This window comes from Kuraishia capsulata, genomic scaffold (genome assembly GCF_000576695.1).
Source record: "Kuraishia capsulata CBS 1993 genomic scaffold, Kuraishia_capsulata_scaffold_4, whole genome shotgun sequence".
Classification (NCBI taxonomy): Eukaryota; Fungi; Ascomycota; class Pichiomycetes; order Pichiales; family Pichiaceae; genus Kuraishia; species Kuraishia capsulata.
Window position 1 is genome coordinate 472,416 of NW_019172953.1, and position 24,705 is coordinate 497,120.

The 24,705-nt window shown below is 44.4% G+C and overlaps 8 protein-coding genes across 8 annotated transcripts; 4 read left to right on the forward strand and 4 right to left on the reverse strand.

Moving 5' to 3' along the window:
- Positions 1-1,952: 1,952 nt before the first annotated feature.
- On the reverse strand, positions 1,953-2,870 carry KUCA_T00003370001 (uncharacterized protein; the record flags this gene model as incomplete). The annotated part of the gene is made up of 1 exon (XM_022601778.1): positions 1,953-2,870. One exon carries the CDS (start codon positions 2,868-2,870, stop codon positions 1,953-1,955), a length of 918 nt encoding a protein of 305 aa, XP_022459387.1.
- A 6,975-nt stretch (positions 2,871-9,845) lies between these two features.
- KUCA_T00003371001 (uncharacterized protein) lies at positions 9,846-11,774 on the forward strand (the record flags this gene model as incomplete). The annotated part of the gene is made up of 1 exon (XM_022601779.1): positions 9,846-11,774. The coding sequence occupies one exon, from the start codon at positions 9,846-9,848 to the stop codon at positions 11,772-11,774; it is 1,929 nt and encodes a 642-aa protein (XP_022459388.1).
- Positions 11,775-12,234: 460 nt separating this feature from the next.
- On the reverse strand, positions 12,235-13,696 carry KUCA_T00003372001 (uncharacterized protein; the record flags this gene model as incomplete). Its single annotated transcript, XM_022601780.1, has 2 exons — positions 12,235-13,427; positions 13,495-13,696. The coding sequence occupies 2 exons, from the start codon at positions 13,694-13,696 to the stop codon at positions 12,235-12,237; spliced, it is 1,395 nt and encodes a 464-aa protein (XP_022459389.1).
- An 832-nt stretch (positions 13,697-14,528) lies between these two features.
- On the reverse strand, positions 14,529-15,638 carry KUCA_T00003373001 (uncharacterized protein; the record flags this gene model as incomplete). Its single annotated transcript, XM_022601781.1, has 1 exon — positions 14,529-15,638. The coding sequence occupies one exon, from the start codon at positions 15,636-15,638 to the stop codon at positions 14,529-14,531; it is 1,110 nt and encodes a 369-aa protein (XP_022459390.1).
- A 449-nt stretch (positions 15,639-16,087) lies between these two features.
- KUCA_T00003374001 (uncharacterized protein) lies at positions 16,088-17,552 on the reverse strand (the record flags this gene model as incomplete). Its single annotated transcript, XM_022601782.1, has 2 exons — positions 16,088-17,124; positions 17,354-17,552. 2 exons carry the CDS (start codon positions 17,550-17,552, stop codon positions 16,088-16,090), a joined length of 1,236 nt encoding a protein of 411 aa, XP_022459391.1.
- Positions 17,553-17,825: 273 nt separating this feature from the next.
- On the forward strand, positions 17,826-18,153 carry KUCA_T00003375001 (uncharacterized protein; the record flags this gene model as incomplete). The annotated part of the gene is made up of 2 exons (XM_022601783.1): positions 17,826-17,964; positions 18,047-18,153. 2 exons carry the CDS (start codon positions 17,826-17,828, stop codon positions 18,151-18,153), a joined length of 246 nt encoding a protein of 81 aa, XP_022459392.1.
- Positions 18,154-18,637: 484 nt separating this feature from the next.
- Positions 18,638-19,903, forward strand: KUCA_T00003376001 (uncharacterized protein; the record flags this gene model as incomplete). Its single annotated transcript, XM_022601784.1, has 1 exon — positions 18,638-19,903. One exon carries the CDS (start codon positions 18,638-18,640, stop codon positions 19,901-19,903), a length of 1,266 nt encoding a protein of 421 aa, XP_022459393.1.
- An 862-nt stretch (positions 19,904-20,765) lies between these two features.
- Positions 20,766-22,970, forward strand: KUCA_T00003377001 (uncharacterized protein; the record flags this gene model as incomplete). The annotated part of the gene is made up of 1 exon (XM_022601786.1): positions 20,766-22,970. One exon carries the CDS (start codon positions 20,766-20,768, stop codon positions 22,968-22,970), a length of 2,205 nt encoding a protein of 734 aa, XP_022459394.1.
- Between the last annotated feature and the right edge of the window lie 1,735 nt (positions 22,971-24,705).

Below are 24,705 nucleotides of genomic sequence, written 5' to 3' on the forward strand. Positions count from 1 at the left end.
CTTGCACAACCACTTCCTCTGTTTTGATGAAATATTATGAACAGATCAATTACCGTCATTGTGCTATTATATTATTTCACGATATGTATGGTAGTCGTCTATCGCAGTAAGACACAGATGAAACAGAAGGCTCTATCGGAAAATCGCTGAAAGAGTTACTTGCCTCGGGATTTTACCCAAAGTTAAGTCAAGATCTCGCAGCGGCTTCTCAATTCCGACCCTCTTACCGACAGTTACTATTATTACAATCTTGACTGCCCAATTCGGAGTATCACTTAATGTTCTGGAAATCGTAGATATCACCGAGGCTCAATTGTGCAGCACAGTCTGGTCGTGCTTTGATAGAGTGTTTTTATACGAGACTCGCGAAGCCGCAGCTTTTTTGCAGCCTCGTACACAATAATCTCTAAAGTCGGGACAGAATGCTGTCAGATTTTGTTGGGAAAACTGATTTTGGTCCGTCTCAGCTTCCGCTTGAACCGGATTTTTACCCTTTGAAAAGGATGCAACTAAACCCGAGAAGTGGTGTGATTTGGAAGTAAATATTATTGCCGTGCTGCCTCCACCAGACGTTGGGGATATCGCATCCAAGCCTCAGCTTTACGCTAAATTACCCAAGCTCTACTTCCTAATTCAGGCTTTCCTGCATTTCCTCCAAGGTTTATCTGTTATCCATAACTTTGAGAGTGTATACAACTCTTCACCGTCGTATGCTGGGTGATATAAAGGGAATCGTAATTGATGGACTGCCAAACCAACGTCAATTGACCCAATTGATCTACAAGTTAGTTCATGGGACTCAAACTACGGACCAGATGAGCTAGTTGATGGTGAATGCGATTCACCCCAAAGCAGAAGGCTTCAAGGCCGCCACTTTGGTCGTGTAACCTGCAACTTGAGCCGCGCGAGATCATCCATCTGTCAATATTCCAACGGGTACCCACGTACATTTTCTCGATACACTAAGTAGAACCAGCCTTGTTTGGTATATGTTAATACAGCAATTCGCTCAGTGAAATTGAATCATTTAACAACCAAATTTATAACGCACTTTAAGTTCCTTTATTGTGTTGTTGCCGTCACCACAGAGGTCGCAGGCATTCCCTTTCTCGGTTGTGGTTCTGTCAATGACCCCGAGTGGACTCAACTCAGCGCGCGTCAACGGTACTTCCTGTTCCTTTTCTAAATCATAAGGCAAATTTTCGTGTTAAATATGGCAGTGCTCATGGGGTGCCTCATTTTGTATCATTTAGCCGTCTGTATGCCTCTGAGTTGTGGATACGACGGAAAAGCGCACATACTTGAGGCAATAATGGGACCATTGTGCATTCCTTCTGCGTGGATTCTTAACCTAATCAATTGAAAGCCATCGCTCGGGCTTTGAGATTTTTAATCGTATCTTCCTGCTGATACGCTTCAATGCAAGTTATGTTAATTCATGTTAGTGTGGCGATGCAATCTCTGTTCAGAAGTTCTAGACAAGACTTTACGGCAGTGGCTTTCGTTTCCATAATGAGCTCTCAAGTTGCAGTGAAACGTAATTCCAAAGCAACCAATTGAGTTTGCAAAAAAAAATTTCTCGCGGTTTATATCGGGCTATCTCAACTATCGTTGTAGATGCTGCATTCTTCCGCGTAACGCATTAACGGTTTGGCAGGTGCTTTCCGTATAACGCGCGATATTGAGTGAGGGCACATGAAAAATTTACGTTCAGCCCCAAATTGCTGTTATTGAAAAATTCAACTGCTGAAAACAGAACTGTAATATTAATAAAACCCAGAAAAAACCTGGCGAAGACTTGGAGTCCAGATAGGAAAACTCTAGCCTTGCCTCAATATATAAAAACTATACAACACGAAAAAGGGCGACTTTTCCGGTCCCAACTAGACGTGTGTAACACAATCGAGCTCAAAGTTTCCAGCCTCTGTAGCTCAATACTGTTCTATCACTCTTCACTTTCTTTTCACGCTGTCCTGCAACTTAAACAATTTTCTCTCGTCCTTCTCGTGTAATCTGTAATGTCTTACCATGTTGCTTCTCACTGAGAAAACCTTACCGCACATATTCCAGTCGCACTTGAACGGCTTCTCGCCGGTATGCGAATACATGTGAGTCTGCAGAGACGACGGCCTCTTGAACTGTTTGTTGCATATCGCGCATCGGTTTCTGATCAGAGCATTGGGCACATCGTGCTGTCTGATTGCGTCTGTGGTGTGTCTCCGACTGAACTTCATTTTTAGTTCCTCCTCGTCAAAAAGACCCTCGCTAGCAGCCCTGCGTTTTAGACTGTTGACTTCGGGCTCTGAACTTATCCCCAACTCCAACACCATTTCAGTCTTCAATTCGGATCCTTCCAGTAGATCACTCCCATTCATGTGATTGTGGTGTTCCAACTCCTGTGTCTGCTTGTCCTGAACGATATCGCTGTTGGCGTGGTGGTCATAATTTTCATGGTCATGGCTGTGGTGGTGAAAGGATTGCGAGTAGTCCAGATTACCCGAAGTTACCTGGAAATTGTTGTCGAAACTCGACGAATCAGGTGTCGTCGGATTGGAGATCAAATCGGGACTTATCGAGCCCGAGGAAGGTTCCAATATAAGCGAGGGAAGCGCCATCTCCGTGAAAAGCTGGCCGCTCAGAAGGGTTTCGCTATCTTCAGAGTACGGAAATTCCGACTGTTCATGAACTTCAGATTCCCAGCACGAAACCGGACTGATTGGAGTGTACAGCTGAAGGCCCTGGTGGAAACGCAGGTGGGAGTCAAGAAACTCGTCCTCGGGTTTGGATTTGACCAGGGTGATGTCGCCTATTTGCGAGTCTGGCTTGAACATGCTGGTGGTTAGGTCGTCGAAACCTAAGAAATCAGTCATGGTTGCTGTTATGGAATTGTTGAAAGTTGTCAAGCTGAAATTTTGAGTTATCAAGCCAAAAGTCCGTATATCCAATATCCCGGATATGTTTCACAATAAATATGCCAGCAGATATTTCACACCTTCTAGGTCCTCGAAATATTTCCAGCAATTTAAAAAGGTGTGGTGTTTTTCGCGTATCGAGGAAACGTGTATGATACAGGAATTTCCAATTCGAGTTGAGTGTGAAAAATTGAAAAAATTGTCGATAAGGCTGGTAGCTGAAGAGGCGAGTTTGTAGCTGTGGTTCAAAAAGCCAGGTAACTCTTCAGGAAGAGTGAATCAATGTATCAAAGGTTCGCTGTTTACAGAAACAAAGAATAGGTTCCTATGGTCTAGAAAGGAGCGTTGAGCTTAGCACAAGAATGGGATATACATTGGTTATATAAATATATGGCTTCTAACTTAGATAACCCAGATTGACAGAAATGGATATGCACCAGAGGGTTGATATGCGCAGGAGTTTTATCCCTTGGAGGGAAAAAAAGAAAGAAAAAAGAAAGCATACTTCAGGGAAGTGCGATTCGACCTCTGTGCAGCCGCTGTGCATGCTGCATATCAAATCTCACATCGTGCATCGTATCCTTGGAGTTCACAGTTTAAAGATGCTTTTTGAGCAAGATGCATTATGCAGGAGGTATGAATTAGCTAAATCTGGGTATCCGCTACAATCCGTCCGTTATCCATTCCAATCCTTAACACTCACCCCTTACTTCAGATACCTATTTCTCTCCATGGTGACGTTGCAGACCCCCTCCCCCCCTAATTTGACCGGCTTGCAGTTTAACGGATCGAAAGTGCAATTCATGTTACTCTAGTGACGCGCGGCTTTTGTAGGGTAGGCTTTTAGATAGTTCATAGTCCATTGTACACGGGGCAACAGGGTATTCAAATGCAAGAAAGCTGAATGCTAGTAGCCTAGGCCCACCTTAGCTATCAGGAGAGCATTCTCCTCGTACTATACAATTTCATCGGTCTTCTTCCTGAAGTGCAAGATGGATTCGGACTTGACCACTTAGACCATGTACGGCACCAAACCCCCGCCGATTTTAGGCCCCAAAAGGTCTCTCAAGAAAGGACTACAGGCCGAATCTTCACCCAGTACTGACGTCTTATCAGTGCAGACTGTCGTATCCATTCTCGATGCACAGCAGCAATAGTATTCCACAATTCGGTCAAGCTATGTATTCTACAGGGTCTTTATGGAAGTTCCAGCATCCAGAATTGTTGGTTATGATGAACATTAAGGATATATCTTGCACCGTCATAATTTGGCAAATTATAGGAATTTGCAATTTTTAAGAAAAACTCTGAAGTCGGAAAAATTCACATTTAATCCTGTACATCTTTAAACGTAAGACTGATTACCTTTTCATCATCAAAAACCGGTAGTACCGTAGATTGACGCAATGCACTAGCCCAACCTTAACATGTTGAGCTGGGCTACATAAAGGTCTCCGTATGTATGGAGGCATGATGGATGTATCTTTGGTGGAGATGCCAGTCGGGCCGGTGACTTAGCCCCTTAAAGTATTTAGTCGTCTGACCCAATACTGCCTACATGTTTATCCGTTTGTGACAAAGCCGAACCTGTGAGTCTGAATTGAGTATGGATCTCGATCTAGACGATCTTAACCAACCGACAAGATCATTCTTAGGGATGTAAATTCGCTACTGGTTGTAAAGCAATCCACAATGCATGTTAATATGCTTTACGATGAAAATTATTAATATGATCAGCTGTTGAATTAAGCCGAAATATTTGGCTGCATTTGTATGTTGCTAAATAATTCGATAACCTGCAAGCCTAAGAAAACACCATAGCTTCAGCAAGAACAAGGGTCTTCGCTAAAGTCAAAATGCTCACACCACCTCAGGAGGAGGATAGGCTTTCTCGAGATTACTGAAAATGCTCGCGCAGGTCTCCAAAAATTGTTTTAGTAGGCTTCAGTAGTTGTTTGGGATCAAGAAGATAGTCTTGCTCGATATGTGACATGGCGTTGCTTATGCAAGCTGGATCAGGTGTCAATTATGGATACTTTTCTTTTAGCAAGTTATTTGAAGTTTTGGCAGTCACGTTCGCTAAGATGGTTTTGATAAATATTTTGATTGTTAGATATATCGTACGTTTCCTTGCTACTTTTCATATGTCAAACTAAAAAGGCCCGAGACGACCCAAAAGAGAAGCTTGTACCAAGCACAAAAAGGGCGTGGCCAAAGCCAGCAATTTTAGACCGGTCTGGTTTGAGAAGAAAGCCCGCTAGAGGTCTTTTTAGTCTTGCTGTTTCGATCTAAGCCAAATCAGTCCTCAATCAGGCTTGGAGCAAAAAAAATATTGCCCTCGTTGCAGTGAGCGAGTCGGCTATGTGCCCAGCGAACACGAATTTTTTTTTTGCACACTATGCTAAAAGCAAACCGACATCGAAGTAGAATACCATAAAATGTGTGTGCAGAGTGGTTCAAACCGTTTTAAACGTGCGCTTACTAAATTACCCGTTAGACCCAAATTGAGTCTAATTACTTACATAGGCGACCTCAAAAACAGGCCAAGATGAAATTTTCGATCTTATTAGACCTTAATGAGAAGCTGGGAGGGGTCCTAAAAAAAAAGCACTCTCGGGGTCTATTCTCTTAGGAAGTATATTTTCGGAGTGAAAATGGTGCTGAATAGATTTAGGGAATTTTAAATGCCGATTAATGTTGCTTTTTACATGTAATAATAGCAGGATTAGTCCAAGTGAAACAAGACCTCAACTGCCCTCTTTGTTCATATTCACGCTAAACACAATGCTTTTTTTAACTCTGTCTTTCTCGTGAAATCGCTAAGACATATTTGGTGCCACAAATATAGCGAACATGTTGAATAATTATTTGGATAGTTTGTCACAAATACATCGTCTTGAGATCGATCTTTTTTTTGGAACGACCTGAGTTAGTCCCCCTCAATGTATAACGACCGTTTTTCTTCACACCCACAGCGTCTTTTCACCTATTTTCAGATTTCTCGCACCGTGCATTTAAGCCCTGGTACATGCGAATTTTCCGGAGTATTTTACCAGAAAACTTTTTATGATCGAACTACACCAAATTTTCAAATGGAAGACTAATAGTCCTTTTGCTTTTCCAAATATCGCTTTGAGTTCCACCTTCCCAGCTGCAGATGGTCGCTAAAAACCGACTTCAAACTTAGACGCGCCTTAGACTTTCATAAAAACTTTATCTGGGTAGTGCATAAAACAAAATAAGTTCTGTCAGACACGACTGAACGTGATATCAGTGTGGATACCATATGGATACCGTATTGGCTTGAGTTCATTGTATAAGCCCACGTTTATGGACTCACGAAAAAAGCCACACGTGCCCGACATAAAATTGAGGCACTGAGTCATTATGCTGATGCTAGTGATACAAAAGCTTCCGTCATATCTCAAACTTCTTCAATACATCTCGACCACGTGGAATAGACCTCATATGGTCTACAAGGGCCGTTATACTCAAATGTTACCGATCTGGACAAAGCACTGCCGTTAATCCCGATACAGTAATCGGCGGTTACCGAAGTCATGTTTGGTTCCTTAGCCGTGCAAAAAGAGAATTGTCCCTGGATTGCATCATTTTGGTGATTTCTATTTGTTTGTCTTACTCATGGCTTATACGACCGCAATTGGAGACAAGTCGAAGTCCCGAAGTCCAAATGTTCAGAAGTTACTGAACTAGTTGAGTGATAGTGACTATTGACGAGTATATCAGTTTTGCTTCATGCTGCGAGAAAATGGACTCCTTCCTAAGATGAACAGTTCATGTGCCACCACCAAGAGAGGGCAGAATAGGTAGGCGCTATGTTACTGTCCCCCCTGAAAACTGTTGATGCTCTAAATTCTGCTAAGCTCTTCTTACCTGATATGCCTATGCGACCCTTCTTTTCATCTTGGGCCGCTCAGGAGTGTGGTAGGAACTCATACCAAAGCCGTCTGCGCTTCAATTGATCCTCCCACGCTTCAGCAGCAGGTACTCCGGAAACTGGTATCCGGTTCATGTAGCTACAGCGAAGCCGCAGGTCCACAAACGAGATGAGAGAAGTGATAAGAATTCTAAAACGAAAGCAGAACCAGTCAGCAAATGATCTGATACTTTATTAGTAAATGTTCATGAACTTTCAACACCATCAAGTAAGGAAGCCCTGATTGCATTATTGATTATCAAAAAACAATCGGGGACTTCTTTCATGCTGGCTCTGGATGCTTGTCCCCTTCTTGTACATGCCTGACTTGCAGCAGGACGCTTTGCGTCCGTATCGGTAATCCAACATACCCTTCAACCAGTATACCTGGTTTGGTAATTTTTGTGATTCATAGAAATGCCAGGGGTCGACTGCAAAAAAAGGTTTGGATATTGCAATGTTAGCGGGTTGTTCTTCAACGAATATATGTGACACTGTGTATTTAGATATGATTAGGAACTACATCCTACATTCAAATGCACACAACTAGATTCTCATTTCACAACCAGTAATGCAACTGAATTACACTCTGGCTCAAAGGGTATATACAAGTTCACACACTCCCGCCTGAATTCGTTATACGAGACAACCTTGTCTTTCCGAATCTTCGTCTTATTGAATTGCTTGGTCCTGCCTCCTCGGTCTCGATACGGCCTGCCTGCTCCAAAACTGGTCATCCAGACCTAAGTCCGATTGTTGGGGCCAAACAATCATAAAGACAATCGAAAAACACGCAGTATAGCTCTTTGTGAGACAAGCTAACCATACAAACAATTTGCACCTCGCGAAAGCAATGCCGTGGATTTATGTAAGATTCGTTTTGGTCAGTAGGTAGGGGACTCGGGAATGGACAAATTCGGATTTAGCAATTTGACCCAACGATCTGTAATGCGGCGGACCTCTATCAGTGCATGTGTTTCGAGAGCTCTGTTCGTAGAAATTTCATGAGAGTGATAATTTCAGGAGAGTTTTCAAGATGTGTCAGTGTTGTTCAGGTGATTGAGCCAGCTGACTACTCTCCCTTTATTCGGCTTCATTCTCAGACTCAGCGTACATCAATCACGATTATTCCTCCAAAAGGTCTCCCTGCTATGATGCCCTTCGCTCGGACCTTGGCATAGAACTGTACGCTTACTTGCCCACTAGCTATACGCATATTTTGACCTAGAAAATGGCATGATACCGACTCAGCCTCTGACAGCATGCTTTTGATGATATTTTGTTAATCTACAAAATCAAACCGGACGCTTTGTCTCACTTTATTTTTTAGATCCGACGGTGCACGTCACCGGACTTGTCCCGGGTTTGCCTGCTTAAGGCTTTCCTTACATCAGTGTGATATTGGATGTCTCAAGGCCATTACCGATGCCGATGCCACGGACTTGGACCGAGTTAATACCTAATCTTGCTTAAAATTTGCTGAGGGGGACATTGAGGAGGTATCGTTGGGTATTTCAATGCGGCTGCTATACTAACATGAAAATCTTCAAGGTGGTGCGACCATCCTGATTCTCGATGAAAATTACATGTTCTCGAGGTCAATGTTCTGATTCTGATTGGAGGTGAGCTCATCCCCTGTTAACTGCCATAATTCCGCCCCGAGCAAAAGTTCGGTCTCCAAGTGCTCTCGGGTCTGACGATCCGAAAATGTCATTTCCAGCCACATATGAGCGGAGGCGAGTTTTTTCGGAGGAACTGCCAGCAAAGTTGTGAACTACTCAATTGAAATGATTTCTTCAAGTTACAATCGTTGATCATCTCTTTCATAAATTTTATTGCATAATTGAGAGATTGCTTCTTTTCTCTGAAGCAAGCTGAACATGACCAGCGTCATCTCCCTGGTTACATCGACAAAGTATATTAAATATATCTGAACCAGTCTAATTCTACATGTAGCCTACTCCACTTTGGGGGATGTAGTCTAAGTTTCCAGAGACAGCATGTTCATATATGGGTCCGGCTGCTGCGGTAATTCCCATCGTTAGGGCCCATCGATAGGGTCCACCGTTAAAACGTTTAGTCTGCCATTCCTCAAAGACAGCTTTGCCGTGTATATTCACCACGAGGCACCTACATATCGCGACTGTGCATCTTGGGTTATATCTGTGCTCAATGGCAAAAACCCGTCGCTATTTTCGGACTGAGCTGTTTCGACTTCGTGATTTGAAGAGAGAATTGCGGAAAATCTCCGGACCTCATAAACAACTGTAACCTCTCAAAAGCCCGTGATTCGAGTTGAAATCTACTCTACCAGTCATTCCGTATCTCTTCTGCCGTTCAGATATCAAGATCGCCAGCTCAAAAGCAAGTTTATGGTCAGACTTTGTTAGTATTCCTGCACATGAGAATCCCGGACCACAATAATACCTGTCAATAATGTTTGAAAATAAACAATTGGTGTTCGTTTAGGTCAACCATAACTTAACTTCGGAAAAGGCGGCTTGTTCTCGACTTCTCGACCGTCAATGCATATTCCTTCTTGACAACCATGGCGATGAGCATTTACAATTTTTGTTGTATTCTGGTCACACGAGCGTTAAGCTACACCCCTTTCCCGTTGTTTCCGGCGATGGTCAAGAGGTGGCTGGGTCTGCATGTGCTGCAGTCCTGTAGACCAGACTAGACCAGTCTAAACTGAGGTCTAAACTGAGGTCTAAAATGATGTCTGAAATGAGGTCTAAAAGAGGTCTACAGTCCAAGGTCTAATCGAGAGATGAGGTGAGTCGTGTTCTACCCATATTCCATATCTAGTTAATAGTTACCCTACCTCGCATGTTTTGTTGTCTGCACGTAATTGTCTTTATATGTGTGCCCCGTGTACCACACAATATCACAAAAAAATTAAATTTTTTTAGTAAAATTTTCCTCAGTGTAGCTGATTTGTCTTGCCTTCAGAACCACTCCCCCTATCACCCTGTTGGTTACCGGTATTCACAATGCAGCTCACATGGAAGGATATACCTACAGTTCCAGAGTCTAATGACCTGCTGGATATTGTTCTTAACAGAACCCAGAGAAAGACGCCAACGGTCATCAGGGCAGGCTTCAAGATCACCCGTATCAGGGCCTTCTACATGAGAAAAGTCAAGTTCACCGCTGAGGGTTTTGGTGAGAAATTGGACGACATCATAAGTGGATTCCCCAACATTAACGATGTTCATCCTTTCCACAGAGATTTGATGGACACTTTGTACGAGAAGAACCACTACAAAGTCTCGCTTGCCAGTATTTCTAGGGCTAAGACCTTGATTGAGCAGGTTTCCAGAGATTACGTGAGATTGCTCAAATTTGGCCAATCGCTGTTTCAGTGTAAGCAGCTGAAAAGGGCTGCTTTGGGTAGAATGGCTACCATCGCCAAAAAGTTGAAGGATTCGCTCACCTACCTGGAACAAGTCCGTCAGCATTTGGGCCGTTTGCCCTCCATTGACCCTAACACCAGAACTTTACTGATCTGTGGTTACCCCAATGTTGGTAAGTCATCTTTCCTTCGTTGCATAACCAAGGCTGATGTTGAAGTGCAGCCATATGCGTTCACCACCAAGTCGTTGTACGTTGGTCATTTCGACTACAAGTACCTCAGATTCCAGGCAATTGATACGCCCGGTATTTTGGACAGACCCACTGAGGAGATGAACAATATCGAGATGCAGTCTATTTATGCAATTGCGCATTTGAGATCGTGTGTGCTGTACTTCATGGATCTATCTGAGCAGTGTGGTTTCTCCATCGAGGACCAGGTCAAGCTTTTTCACTCGATAAAACCTCTTTTCGCAAATAAGTCGGTTTTGGTCGTGGTGAACAAGACCGACATCATCAAGATCGAGCATTTGGACGAGGAGAGACAGGAGTTGATCAAGACTGTCACCGCGTTGCCAGGTGTTGAGATAATGCAGACCTCGTGTATCGAGGAGGACAACGTGATGCAGGTGAGAAACAAAGCCTGTGAGAAGCTGCTGACTGCAAGATTGGAGACTAAGCTCAAGGGCTCTACCAGAGTCAACAATGTTTTGAACAAAATCCATGTTGCCCAGCCAGCCGCCAGAGACGACATCGAACGTAAAGCGCACATTCCAGATGCTGTTAAGGCTTTGAAGAAGTATGATGCAAACGATGAAAACCGTCGCAAGCTTGCAAGAGATATTGAAGCCGAGAACGGTGGTGCTGGTGTTTACAACATCAACTTGAAGGACAGATACCTATTAGACGATGAGGAGTGGAAGAACGACGTCATGCCCGAGATAATGGACGGTAAGAACGTGTACGATTTCCTAGACCCTGAGATTGCTGCCAAGCTGCAGGCTTTGGAGGACGAAGAAGAAAGGCTCGAACGCGAAGGATTCTACGACTCGGATTCGGAGATCGAAGACGACGAGGTGGAAGACATCAAGGAGAAGGCCAGGTGGATCAGAGACAAGCAGAAGAAGATGATCAACGAGGCCCGTAACAAGAAGCATCTGCACAACAAGGCAATCATGCCTAGATCGTCTTTGACCAAGAACTTCGTTGACTTGGAGAAGGACATGTACATGATGGGCCACGATACCTCGGCCCTTGTTGCCAAGAGAACTGCTGCCATGGCTAATAAGAGAGAGAGATCAGGAACCGACGTCGTTATGGACGAGATGAACATGGACGTGGAGACTGCCTCCACTACCGGTAGACCAGGCAGATTCCAGGCCGATCGTCTCAACGACGGTGTTAGCGACGGAGCTCTCAGATCGAAAGTGGAGCGTTTGGCCAAAATGCAAAGACGTGAAAGAAACAGACAGGCAAGAGCTGGTGAGGCTGATAGACATTCCACTGCTTCGCTGCCCAAGCACTTGCTTGCTGGTAAGCGTGGTATTGGTAAAACAGACCGTCGTTAGAAGGAGAATCCTGTGTTTTTTATTCGTGTTTTGCGCTTTTCGATCTTTGGTATTTGCATTCATGGGTGTCAATGTGTATAAAACATTTCTTTAATCATTATCATTTGGCGAAGGAGTAGTAATGAGTAGTAGCAGTTTATCCAGGTTTGGCATCATGCAGCGTGCTGCATGCACATTCTGCAGTGCAGAACTTTGCTTTACAACAGGAGAAATCAAAAAAAATACCTGAATAAAGATAGAAAAATAGGAAGCTAAGTTGAAAACAAGCAGTAGAGACACCATGAGTATTTTTTGGACCAATCATAAACTATTCTATTCTTTTGAACTTGCCCGATTTCTTGAAATTTTGAGTAAAACCGACCTTTTTGTATACTTGCGTTTGTACAATCCCAAATCCTTTTAAAACAAAAACCATCACCATACTAGTTTCTTGTAATTTAACATGAAATCAATTGCGTCATTACTGCATATCATCGTCCATCAGAAATTGTGTTCCATCATCCTCGGTATGCGTATACCCTTGACTTAAAGACAAGCCCATTGGGGTGTGGAAGATCTGTTGACTGGGCTGTTGAAAGGAGAAATTCTGTGACGAGCCGATTGACGAAACGTTGAACGAATTCTTTGGAGAAATTACGTTAGTACCAGTTGTCTCCGAGAAGCTCGAAAATGAAGGAGCTGCGCTTCCACTTCCTGTCCTTTGCCCAAAATTTGGGGTAGGAGCAGTGGACGGAGGTCTTGAGTTTCGTCTCTTGAGCTCCTGTGGGGTGAGCAAATCGGAAAGACTCGAAGGCACGAAATCTAGCTGCCCCTGATCATCGTCATCGTCGTCTGCAATTGCACTCCCATCAAGAATTGGTTGATGCTGGTTGGGCAAAAACATGGGAGTTTCCATGAGCTCTTGCTTCTTAGCCAAAGATGAGAGGAACGACGGACGCAAAATTGCGTTGTGCGATAGGGTCCTGTAGTAGCTCGATCTGTTGACCGAGTTTCCATTCGAGTTGGTAGGTGTTGTGGGGTTTGTATTTCCAAAATTCTCGTGGCTACCAACACTGGTACTATGAAGGTTTGAGTTGATAGCAGTTACCGAAGTGCCTGCACTCTGGGGGTTACTCCATATGGAATTGGCAAACGGAGAGGTTGCGATAGGGGAGTTGTTTGAGCCAATGAATGTCCGATGAGGCGATTGTGAAACCTGAGAACCGTCTGGGTTCTCAGAAATATTGATCGGTTGCGAAAGTCCGTTCGTGTTGATCTGCTGCAGGGAGAAGTTGGAGGTACTTGTAGGGTTGGAGTTGCTAGTGCTTCCAATCGAACGCGAAATTGTGCTAGAAGGCGATCTTGACGAGTTGGAAACATATGAACCCACTCGATTCTGCTGTTGATGCAGCTGATATAATCCGTTGGAATTGGACCCAGAAGATGGTTGGTGCTGCTGTTGGTATGCCTGTGCCAGGGACTTCGGATTAATTCTGCGTCCGTCCGGAAGAACATGCGCGAGGGCGCATTTCACGCCAAATTTGCAGTTTCCCTTCTGGAAATACTTGCAAGGAGCTGTATCTGTGGCGACATCTGTCGCATGCGAGAAAGGACACGAAGAGCCTGCTTGACAGGCTCCTTGTCTGAAGAACTTGCAAGGGACGTGTGAAAGGTCTGTAAGAGTTAGTATCATGAACTGCTTTTTTAAGGGGGCAAAGCAATTTTTTTTAATTCAACTCACTTCTAGATGAACTTTTCGAATCCTGAGCTGCATTTTTCTGCGATCCATTCGCATGTCTGCCCAATGGGTTGCCAACCTCAGGAAAAGACCGGTTGTTCTTGGAGAACTGAGGCATGGTACGGGGCTCGAAGGCTTCGCGTTTCTGGTGTTGACGATGACTGGGACCTGTGTCTGGGATTTTTTCCATCAAGTTCGATTGCATTGAGGCTGCAGAAAACAGTGGAACTTGTGGAGAAAAAAATAGTTATTTCAGAGTCCACTGATAAGCAAAAGACGGGGCGATTCAGGGATGCTTCCTATCAGATTTGTCAGGGTTTCCGGGGGAATGGAATGGAAACGCAAGGAGTTGTAGTTTGAGATAAAACCGGCTTCTATAGACGGTTCAGGTGATTATAATGTGAGTCCCGAAGAAAAAGAGAAAATATATCGAAAGAGGGATGAAAACTACCCGGATTAAAACTGACGCCAAACTAGGATAGGATGTAAGTGTGTTGCTTAATAGTGCGCTCTTATCAGTAGACTCGGGTGAGACGTTAAAAGTGTGCAGATTACCGACTTTGGAGGAATTTTTATCGTTTGAAAATCAAGAACAATCGCTACAATGTGACATTTAAATCTACCAAACATGCTCAAACTCTAGGGCTAAAAACACTCTTTTTCACTTGCTCAGTTGCCCTGCTCCTGCTGATCGTGACATGGAACGCCATTCTTTATCTATGATTGACGTGATTTTGACGGTTACCCGGAAATCCTGCTTGGGCCAAACTATGTGCGATTGCTTAAGTCGGTTCAAGAGGCCCGAGAACAGGCTTGATTGGTACGAGTATTGGTCCGATTAAACTTTGGACCAGGTATCAATATTGATTTTTGGTAACTGAACTTGTCAAGATCGGTTAAACCTTCCCAGAAGCTCTGTGCTTGTGTCTCGCAAAGGCTACATGGCATGGCTCAGACATACACACTTTTGGATACTGCACAACCATCTTATATTGGATTTTTTTAGTGATTTTTAGTATTACGCCTCTTCACATTTTCTATTCGTTGAAGTGAAACACGAGATAGTTTGGCAACCCGAATACCTCGTAACCCAGCCTCTTCGCCATCTTGGCAAATCCTTCGGTTTCGATCAAGTGATAGAATGGGAAACTGGGGAACATGGCACCGTCTCTGTGAACATCAGCTTTCACCATTACGGCAGCTCCTCCAACACCGTCCAATTGCATCTCAGTGTTCACGTCTCCGTTGGGATCGTAAAAATGAGCCATCAAGGGTCTGTATGTGGCGATATCGTGGTAACCCTCCACGATGATATCGTCGTCTGACATCGTACTTGCGATTCTCAAGCCCTCATCGCTCTCAACCCAATTGTTGAAGTCGTATGGCCGTATGGAGTCTTCTTTTTTCTCGTCGTCGAAGTACCTCTGGTAACAGTTGGCAGAAATGACTGGTTTGTCGTGACCAGCCAGGTCCTGGATCAACGTGTTTGGCGTCTCTACTATATCAGCATCTAACCAAAGCACCCATGAAGTGTAAGGTCCAATGGTGGTGAACAAAAGCGAGTTCCTCGCCAGCGCCATGTTCGCTCTTCTCTCCTTTTGCACAGACAAGGCATGTCTATCCTTCTCTTTCTGCGATTGCAACGACTCATTGTCCTGTCTCAGAATGGTGATCTTGGCAAATTTGGCTTCTTTACTGTTCCTGGGGCTCTGGACCAGCTTGACGGCCTTCTCCAGTTTCTTCAAAGCCACATCACCGTCTGCGGTCCTTGGGACAATGAATCCTAACTCGATCAACTCTCTGGGATATGTCAATTTTAACAAATTGGCCCAGTATTCATCATAGAATCTGGACATTGGCGACAAGATCAGCACACGTTCCTGGTTGTAAGCAGCCATAGGCGTCGACGCAAGTTTGTTCAAATCGTAATGCGATATGTGGTCATTAGGCAAGTTTCTGGGGATCACATCTCTAGGTCTCGAAAACAAACCCTTGCTCCTGGACTTGTAGCTGTATTTGCCCTTGGTCTTCCCTGAGGACCTGCCCACGATCAGGTACAACACCAGTATGAGAGTCACCACTGGTGCTACAAATTGGAGTGGTTTCCTTCGTATGTGACGGAGGATAGGACTCTTGACGACAACCATGAGGAAAAGAGGAATTCAATGAAAAAATGGAGCCGACAAAGGTTGAAATCACGGAGTTCGCCAAATGTGTAAATGAGGATAACGTTTAATTCAACACGCTGATCAGGAGTGTTGAGAAACTCGATTTATTGGCTAATGCTTGGTGTAAGTGAGCACCCGATTAATCCAACACAAACAGTTAAGCAACTCAGAAAAAACCTCTGAATCGAAGGGAATCAGAATACAACTTGGAAGGTTAACGTGTTAGAAATTGTCCGTTTCTGAATCCACACAAAAACTGTGGACACCCGTGCTGCGTAACCACAAAAATGATCTTCAACAAAAGATCGATATTGAGGTTGAAAAATATGAGAGTTACTATTTATTTTGTGAAGCATTCAGAGCCTACTTTTTTCTTTTTCGTTTGTTCGTTAAAGGCTGACCATTACATTACCAAATAAAATATACGCTTATTTGAAAACCTTACCGTCGGCAATCTCCTTCTTCACACCATCAACCACAACAGGCTCGTCCCAGGCCCACATGTTGTTGATGAAAGCCTTGTCTTCCTCCTTGGAGCCATCGAGCTTCTCGAAGGAGTAAGACTCCCAGTCTGGGGCAACGTCAAAGGCTGGAGCAAACTCTTGACCTCTGACCAAGAAAGCACCGACAATTCCGTTGGCGTTGTTCTCACCGTAGACAACCATGCAACCAAACAGGAACTTGGTGGAAGCAGACAATCTGGCGAAGAAACCACCAACCAGGTTGTTGGACATGAAGGTCAAGGTCAACTCATCGTTGTACTTGTAACCAACCTTCCACAAAGACCACTCAGCTGGGTTGTAGAATTCATTCCAGAAGTATGGCAAAGCAACAGGTCTAGTGTCGTCGTTAGAGTAATGTCTCTTCCATTCGTCAAGCTCAATGGTTGGCTTACCCAAAGCGGCCAATGGGTGTGGAGCCTTCTTCTGCTCGGTTGGAGCCTCAGCAGCTGGGGCAGCAGCAGCAGCAGCAGCAGGCTTGGCAGCCTTAGGAGCAGATGCCTTGTCAGCCTTAGGAGCCTTCTTGGAGGCCTTTGGTGGCTCGACAGGAGCATCAAGGAACTTGATGTCGGCAAACTTCCAGTTCAAGAATGGAGTTGCCACAACGGTCTTCCACCATCTGAAGACGACTGGGTGCTTGGCAATGAAAGCCTTGTCCCAGATGTACTCCAATGGTCTGAGGAAGTAACTGGCAAAGATGATATCAGCAATAGTCAATCTCTCGCCGACCAAGTAGGTGAACTCGGAAAGTCTGGTCTCTAGAACGGAGAGAATGAGAGCCAATGTAGCGTTACCTTCATCCACGACCTTCTTGTTGTATGGGGCTCTTCCGGCACTTGGGAAGAACGAGGCACAGGAGGCGGTCATGAACTCGGTGTTAGCCAAAGAGATCCACTTGAGGATCTCAGCCAACTCAAGGTCGGTCTTGCCGAGCAATGGGGAGTTGACATCGTGAGACTTGATCACTGAAAGGGTGTTAGAACTGGACACAAATAGGTTGCTTGTTTTTCATTGAGATGAATTGATTATTCTCCTTGATCCCTTCTTTGTGTTTCAGCGTTGAATATTACCTCGACATGATTTATTAAGACAGGGATAACTGTTTAAAAAAAAGGTTTCTCATCATTTCAAAAGGGACCAACAAGAGTCAATTCAGTGGGGTTCAAAAAACTGGAAAATAAGCCAAATACTTACAGTAGTAGACAATCGCGGTAACCTCGAAAAGTTTCACGTTCTTGGAAGTGATGAAACCTGGGTACTTCTTCAATGGGAAGTCAACGTCGTTTTCATATGGAGTGTCAATGATCTTGACATCAAGACCCAGAGCCTTGACCAAACCAACTGGGGCAATGGTACGGGTGGCCGGCTTACCGTAAAGCGTTCCTAAAGACATTTTGAGGATGATATATGAAAGCTGGGAAAAGGAAAAAAAGCAAGAATGAGTCAGGAAGGGATTTTTCTGAGAGAGCTCTTCGAAAATTTCGTCCAACATTGTGTGATCTCCGGGTAATATGCTCTGATTTTAGTGGCACATGGATCATGGCAGTGGTGGGCACACGTAACTTTTCACCTGGCCAAATCGTTTGATGGTGTCGAATTATGCGGGTGGTCCGTTGAAATTGTGCAAGCAACAAGGTAATTGGTTGCCTTGAGGTTTATTTGGCTCATGAAGGGGATTTGGATCTTGTCTCAAGGATTGAGGTACTCGGCGAGATTTGGCCAATCGAGATTGTCAAGCTCAGCTGCGCCAGTGATAGACAAAGAGAGCGTACTGAAGAATTGTGAGTATGAGAGAATGATGAGCAGTGCGATATTTGCTTGGTAACTAATTTGAAATACCTAGTCATATTGCCCAAAGCATCACACACTGTGAACCAAGTCAATGAGGCCGTACAGGATCTCATCTCATCCAAATCACAGGTCACCCTCCAAGGATGGGTGAACGCCAAACCCAGGAAGATTTCGAAAAACCTGACGTTTTGCGAATTTCGTGATTTCAACGGTCAGCCGACTCAGGTTTTGGCCAGGGACGAAAACGCCTCGAAATTGAGGTCTCTTCAACCGGAAGACGCAATTAGCATTCAGGGCATAATTGTCCCCAGGTTTGCTAAGAAGTCAGATACCTCGGGCAAAACTAGAGAATTATGGGATTTGGAAGTCGAATCACTCAACATTCTTAACAAGTCAAATACGAAACCTACCGAGCTGCTGAAACTTAGAGAAACTGGCTCCTCATACCCACAAGAGTATAGGTATCTTGAGCTGCGTCAAGAAAGCTTCCAGAAGAACCTGAAATTTCGAGCCCAAGTTTCAAAAGTTGCGAGAAATACGCTAAACGACCTGAATTTCACAGAAATAGAGACACCTCTGCTGTTCAAATCCACACCCGAAGGTGCCAGAGAATTTCTTGTTCCGACCAGAAGAAAATCGTTTTTCTATGCTCTTCCTCAATCGCCCCAGCAGTACAAACAGTTGCTCATGGCAAGTGGTGTCAAGAACTACTACCAGATAGCGAAATGTTTCAGGGATGAGGACCTCCGGGCGGATAGACAGCCAGAGTTTACCCAGATCGATATGGAAATGGCTTTTGCTGATGCCGGAGACGTTCGCGAGGTAGTCGAGAAGGTTGTAATCAACATATGGAGGGATACAAGGGAATTACCTCTATACAAAGCTGTCGACGATACTCAGCTGACAGAACTGAAGGCAACAGAATCATTTCCAAGATTGACGTACAAAGAGGCTCTTTTTAAGTACGGAATTGATAAGCCTGACTTGAGGTACACCCACACGTTTATCGATTTGACCGAGTTCACCAGCGAGGTGAAAGGAAATTCGAAATTTCCGATTTTCGAGGTTTGTATTTTGCGCGATCTGAAAAATAAGTGTTCCGGGAAGATTCCAAGTGAGATTTTCAGCGATTTGGAGTACAGGGATAGAAAACCTGTGGTTGTTGAGATTCGTTCAACGGAGGACTGGACGGATGCGTTTGCGCCACTAGTCAGGTTCGATCCTACCCGATTGGAAGAGCTGAAACTGAAGTTGCACCTTCAAGAGGGTGATGTCATTGCAGGCTCTACCAGAGCGGAGTTCCCCTACGAAAACCCAACCCCTCTCGGGAAATTCAGACAGATCGCAATCAAGGAACTGCCTGAACAGTACAGAAGAGCTCTTGTTGATGGAAATGGCACGCTCATAGAGAAGCCCCTCGAGGATGTGTTTGTTGCTAGCTGGGTGGTGGATTTTCCTCTGTTCAGCCCTTCCGAGCAGGAATCCGCGGATAAGAGCGGGTATCCTACATACGACGAGTCCAAGATCGTCTCCACACATCATCCATTCACCATGGTTCATCTTGATGACTTCGATCAGCTTTTCACCAACCCACTAGAGGTTCGTGGGGAACACTATGATTTGGTGATCAATGGCGTTGAAGTCGGAGGTGGATCACGAAGAGTGCACCATCCTGAGCTGCAGAGATACATCTTCAAGTCCATTCTCGGGATAGAAGACCCAGACATCCTCTTTGGGCATCTTCTTCAAGCATTTGCCACAGGCTGCCCTCCCCATGCCGGATTGGCTATTGGATTCGATAGAATGTGTGCAATGCTTCTAGGAATCACGAGTATTCGTGATGTCATTGCATTTCCAAAGAACCAGGCTGGCGTTGACGCTGTCGTAAACAGTCCCAGCAAGGTAACCCAGCAAGCACTCGGCAACTATCACATCAAAGTGGCTAAAGAGTGAGTGAAAACCGAAATAAATAGAAAATACCACTTGTACATAACGAATGGATGCCAAGAAAGATACAGCATAAACTCAAGTGAGGATACCAGTAGGGAGACGATATATCAGTGTATATGCAATGGTATGCAAATATTACCACTCAAGATTATGCACACCTGAGAAAACACCCTGGGGGAATAATTTCCAATATATATAACCAATTTTGATGTATAGTAATCCTCTAGCAAACGTATAAGAAAAATATATAGAAGCCTTAAGGCACCACATTGTTAATGTCATGGCCAAAGCTTCGGCCCAGTGCCACATAACCACCTCCAATTCCGAAACAAATTTTCACGTTCCGTGGTCGTCGGCCATCAGCCTTCAGGGGCGGTCAGTCGCCACCAACCAAAACCCACTACAAGACATCATCAGTTCAGCACATCTACACCATTTATTTGGCTCAAATTTGCTGTAGTTTGAATCTACACATCTTCAGGAGTATCCCAGATATAATCATTTCGACTGGTTCGATGATTATTAAGTCATTTATTTGATATATCTACAGATCTCCTTGAAACCGCCCCTTGGAGTCACCGATAGACAGCCGGGTAACCGTTTTTCTATTGTTCACCTCCTCCCTCCCTCCGACGAGAATTTGCCAGAGCCAGACAGTTGAAGTGAGTTTATTCTCTGAGCTATAGCTTGAACATATTATTAACCAAGTGTGAAAATTAGCTGTTTTTTTGCCAATTTTCTAAGACTTTGGAGCCTTTTCCCCTGTTTTTCTGCTTTGTTTTGGTTCGTTTTCCTTTGTTTGTTTTTGGTGTGTGAGACCCAATATCACCAACTCGTCTGCTTGTACATATAGATTGCACACACAATGGCACTTCCATCTGCTGCCGGTGCCCGGTTTCGTCAGCGAAAGATCTCTGTGAAGCAGACGCTCTCAATATGGAAGCAATCTGATTTGCCTGATCTTGAAACCGAGGACCAACAGCGAGAGTTACAGCAGTTTGAAACCGGTGTGGAGAAAGGGGAAGAGGAAGAGCATCATTTGCAAGCAGTTATCAATGCGGCTCAAGCCAAGATCTCTGGTGCCAAAGTTGAGCAAGTGTACATTCCCACCCCAGACGCCTCAAAAGTGTGGCAGGATGCTTCCAAATATTACACGCAGAAGTTCATAGCTCCTGCATCTTACATAAGGTTCTCCGCAACCGTTGAAGATACAGCAGGATGCCCTTATAACATGGATGAAAAAGACGAGGAATATTTGGAAAAGATGAACAAGGAACTACCACCGGATATCCCACGCTGCACGGAAACAGAGTTTGAAATCATATCGCATAGATTTGAAACTGTTATCAATGAGAAACAGCCGTTCTTGGCTATGGACCCAGAACACATTCTGACTTTTGATGAAATCAAACCAATTGCATTACAACCGGATAAGACGTCGCCTGAGGACGTGGCTCGTACTTTGGAACAAACCCTGAATATCCATCCTTTCATCACTTTGCTAGACGCCCCTCCTCCAGATGGGAAACAACCCAGGCCTCTCGGCGAGTTGTTTGAGAAGTTTGGAAAACAAGTATATGCTCACTGGAAGCTTAGGAGGATTGAGCGCAAGGGTAGGTCTGTGTTTCCAATCCTCAAATTTGAAGACCCTTCCGAAAAGGATGACAGTGATCCATACGTTTGTTTTAGAAGAAGAGAGGTCAGACAGGCCAGAAAGACAAGAAGGTCAGACACGCAGGGATCCGAAAGGCTGAGAAAGTTTCACAGAGAACTGAAAAATGCGTATAACCTTGTATTTATGTGTGCTCAAAGAGAGGTCAAGAGAAAGGAGTCTTTGAAGGTTGAGAATGATATCTTCAAGATGCGTTGCCAAGTGAAGTCAGTTAAGAGAGAGCTTGGCATCAAAGGTGAAGAAGAAGACCTCATTGCCCACAAGAAGAAGAAGGTCATCCCTGTTGCGCAAGATATTAAGGACGAGGATCGCAAGGACAGAGTTCAAGGAATCCGTACAGGTGGTGCCAATGGTGCCGCATTCGATCCACAGGCTCTCCGGAGAACTGGCAGTTCGTTAAATCCAATAGCTGTTCAGCCATATGTTAAGCTGCCTGTATCAAGGATCCCAGACTTGGATCTCGTTACTGTATCCGCAGTATTGCACGAAAAGAAAGATGCAATCACTAGAGCTGTTGCTGAGAAGCTTAAAAAGCGGAAGTTGCAAGACGAGGGCTGGATCAATCTCACTGATGATCCGCTAAATCCTCTGTTCGATATCGCATCTGCAGATAGCTTGATCAAGGAGCCATCTCACACCCCATACTCTTCCATCTCGACTTCTATCTTTGAGGTTGAGAACTCAAGGTTCTTAGACCCAAGTTTGAGCAAAATTTTGAGCGATAAAAAGTCACCTTTGCCAGATGTTTTGGCTTTTAGTGCTGCCTCAGGTGATCCCGTCGAAGTTCCTGCTGTTGAACATTACGATTTGATCAACAACAAGCAACTGTCCATAACTCAACCAGTCTACAAATTCCGAAAGAGATTTGGTCGCAGAGGTATGTGGCTGGACAGAAAGCTGAATATTGATGATTGTCTGCAATTCGATTCGTCAGATTCTGAAGAAGAACAAGATGCAGACAACATGGATGTTGATAAGGGAGGGCCAGTCAACGTTTACGACTCCAAACATGACAGGCGCCTGAGAACCAAATCAAGATTCATGTTCGATTCGCAGATTGAAGCCTATAACCCAATCGATCCTAGTAAGCTGAATCAAATTAGTTCACAAACACAGGCCATCAGGTTTGGCTGCATGCTATTGACGAAAGCTTACGATCAAATGCACCAGGCAAGACAGAAGGCCATTGAGGCTCAAAAGCAGAATGCAGCTCAAGCTCAGGCCAAGACCCAACAGATTCAATCACAGCAAGCACATGCCCAGGCCCAAGTCCAGGCGCAACTGAGACCTCAACAAGCGCAAGTTCCATCCTCGAAGGATAGTCAATCATTGACTTCCCAGGCAGTAGCTCAATCCAAGCTTGAGAACGGAAAGCCGCCTCAGGCCGTTGCACAATGAAAGAGCCGAAGCTCAAACATTTCACGCAGTCCAAAGCGTTCTAGATAGGTTTGAATTAACAATGTATACTAAATATCGAACAGACGATAGTAATGAGAACTGATGACATCGAGATTTGTAATAATAATGGAGCATTGCAATTACATAATGATGACGACCGCACTTGGGCTCTGAATGGTTTTTAATGAAAGCCAAGTCTCGGAGCACAATCGTAACCTGCAACGACGAGTGTGGAATGTGCAGAATGCATTTGGGGCTTACAACGGAATGCAATTGGTTACACAATTGTGGAACTAGCACCAGCTAGCAAATATCAAAAGTGATCTAGATCAATCAAGGCGAACGCGTCGCATGACGTGAAAACTTAAAACTCATGCCAACGCTTGACAGAATTGACGAAGTGGAAAGGAGTCAGCAAGCGTTTCAAGGTCTAGATGGTAAGATTTGGCGATGCACCCCGAACTCGATTGGAAATCTAAAGTTGCAATGGGAGGGCTCAACTAATTGAGACAAATATGCGTGGAAATAAGTGGAAGGCTGATGAAAGCAGTATATTTAGACAGCTGCCTCGGAAGGTGATTCCTTTTAGGTAGGCGGGAGAGCCCATCGTAGCGATTTTGATACGAGAAAACCGATGTTCATCAAAACTATGCACACCCCATGTCTACGATCAGTACAGATTATGTCGCCTTACACTATGTGAAAGGTGGCTCTCCAACATCGCAACTTCCACCAGATGCGTATATTATTCTCAGCAACTCCTTATTAGAACTTGCAATATTACTATATCAAGTAAATAACCTTTTCAATTAGACTTGTTCATGCTCGTCTTCGCACTTCCGAAGGGGTGTCGGAAAAGCAGCTTTCAGTGAGCGGAATCCTGAATCCGGATTCTTCAAAGAAAGTAACCACGGCATTCCCGCTGACAGTACAGATCACCACAAATCGGCCACATTCATTCCAGGGGGTAAGTTATCGGAAGTTAAAACAATAAAGACATAAGCCCGGGCTCCGCGCGGACCTGCCTGTTCGGGCTTGGGCGGCTGTGTGCTGCAAAAAAGGTAAAGTTAAGATTTGGATGTTAGGCTGTGTGGCATCGCTGAATCAAAGGCAGTAGATTTAGAAATGCATGGCTGGATATAAAGCCTTTCCTCGGTGTAAACCCAGCCAATGTTTTGTCAAAGCAACCGCTAGACAACCCTAAATAGTGTCCAGTGTCTACAATTTCACTTGCCCGAGGAAGGTTGCTATCATTGGCTTTTGGTCCTGACGCAGGCACATAAACGTCAGATGTCAGATCCGAGATACCGATTACTGCCGTGTTGCATTTGATAAACGTGGTCGAGTAGGAGTTTGGCATGCGGCATAGAAGAAAATCTAAGAGCCTTTTTGGGGGTTTTGTATACCGTCGGACGGCCTGGACTCCTGTCAATTTATGCTTTGAAGGTTATGCAGATCTTTAGAAAAGGATCTACGGGGTGTTTTCGTTTGCAGTCTTCCTTATTTTTCGGTCCAAATTTACTATTTTGAGTGAAAAAAAATTAGTTGCTTTCACTAGCGCTGGATATGGCGTACTTTTCATAATAATTTTTTAAAAATAATATTATGGAGCGACCATTCTAGTCTTCCCCAATAAGGTTCTTCTCATAGAAACCCTTCATGCAATCACCAATCACCAATTGCTTTCGCACTTTGCTCATCATATGTCATTTGAGTTGCTTATTTTCACAAGACA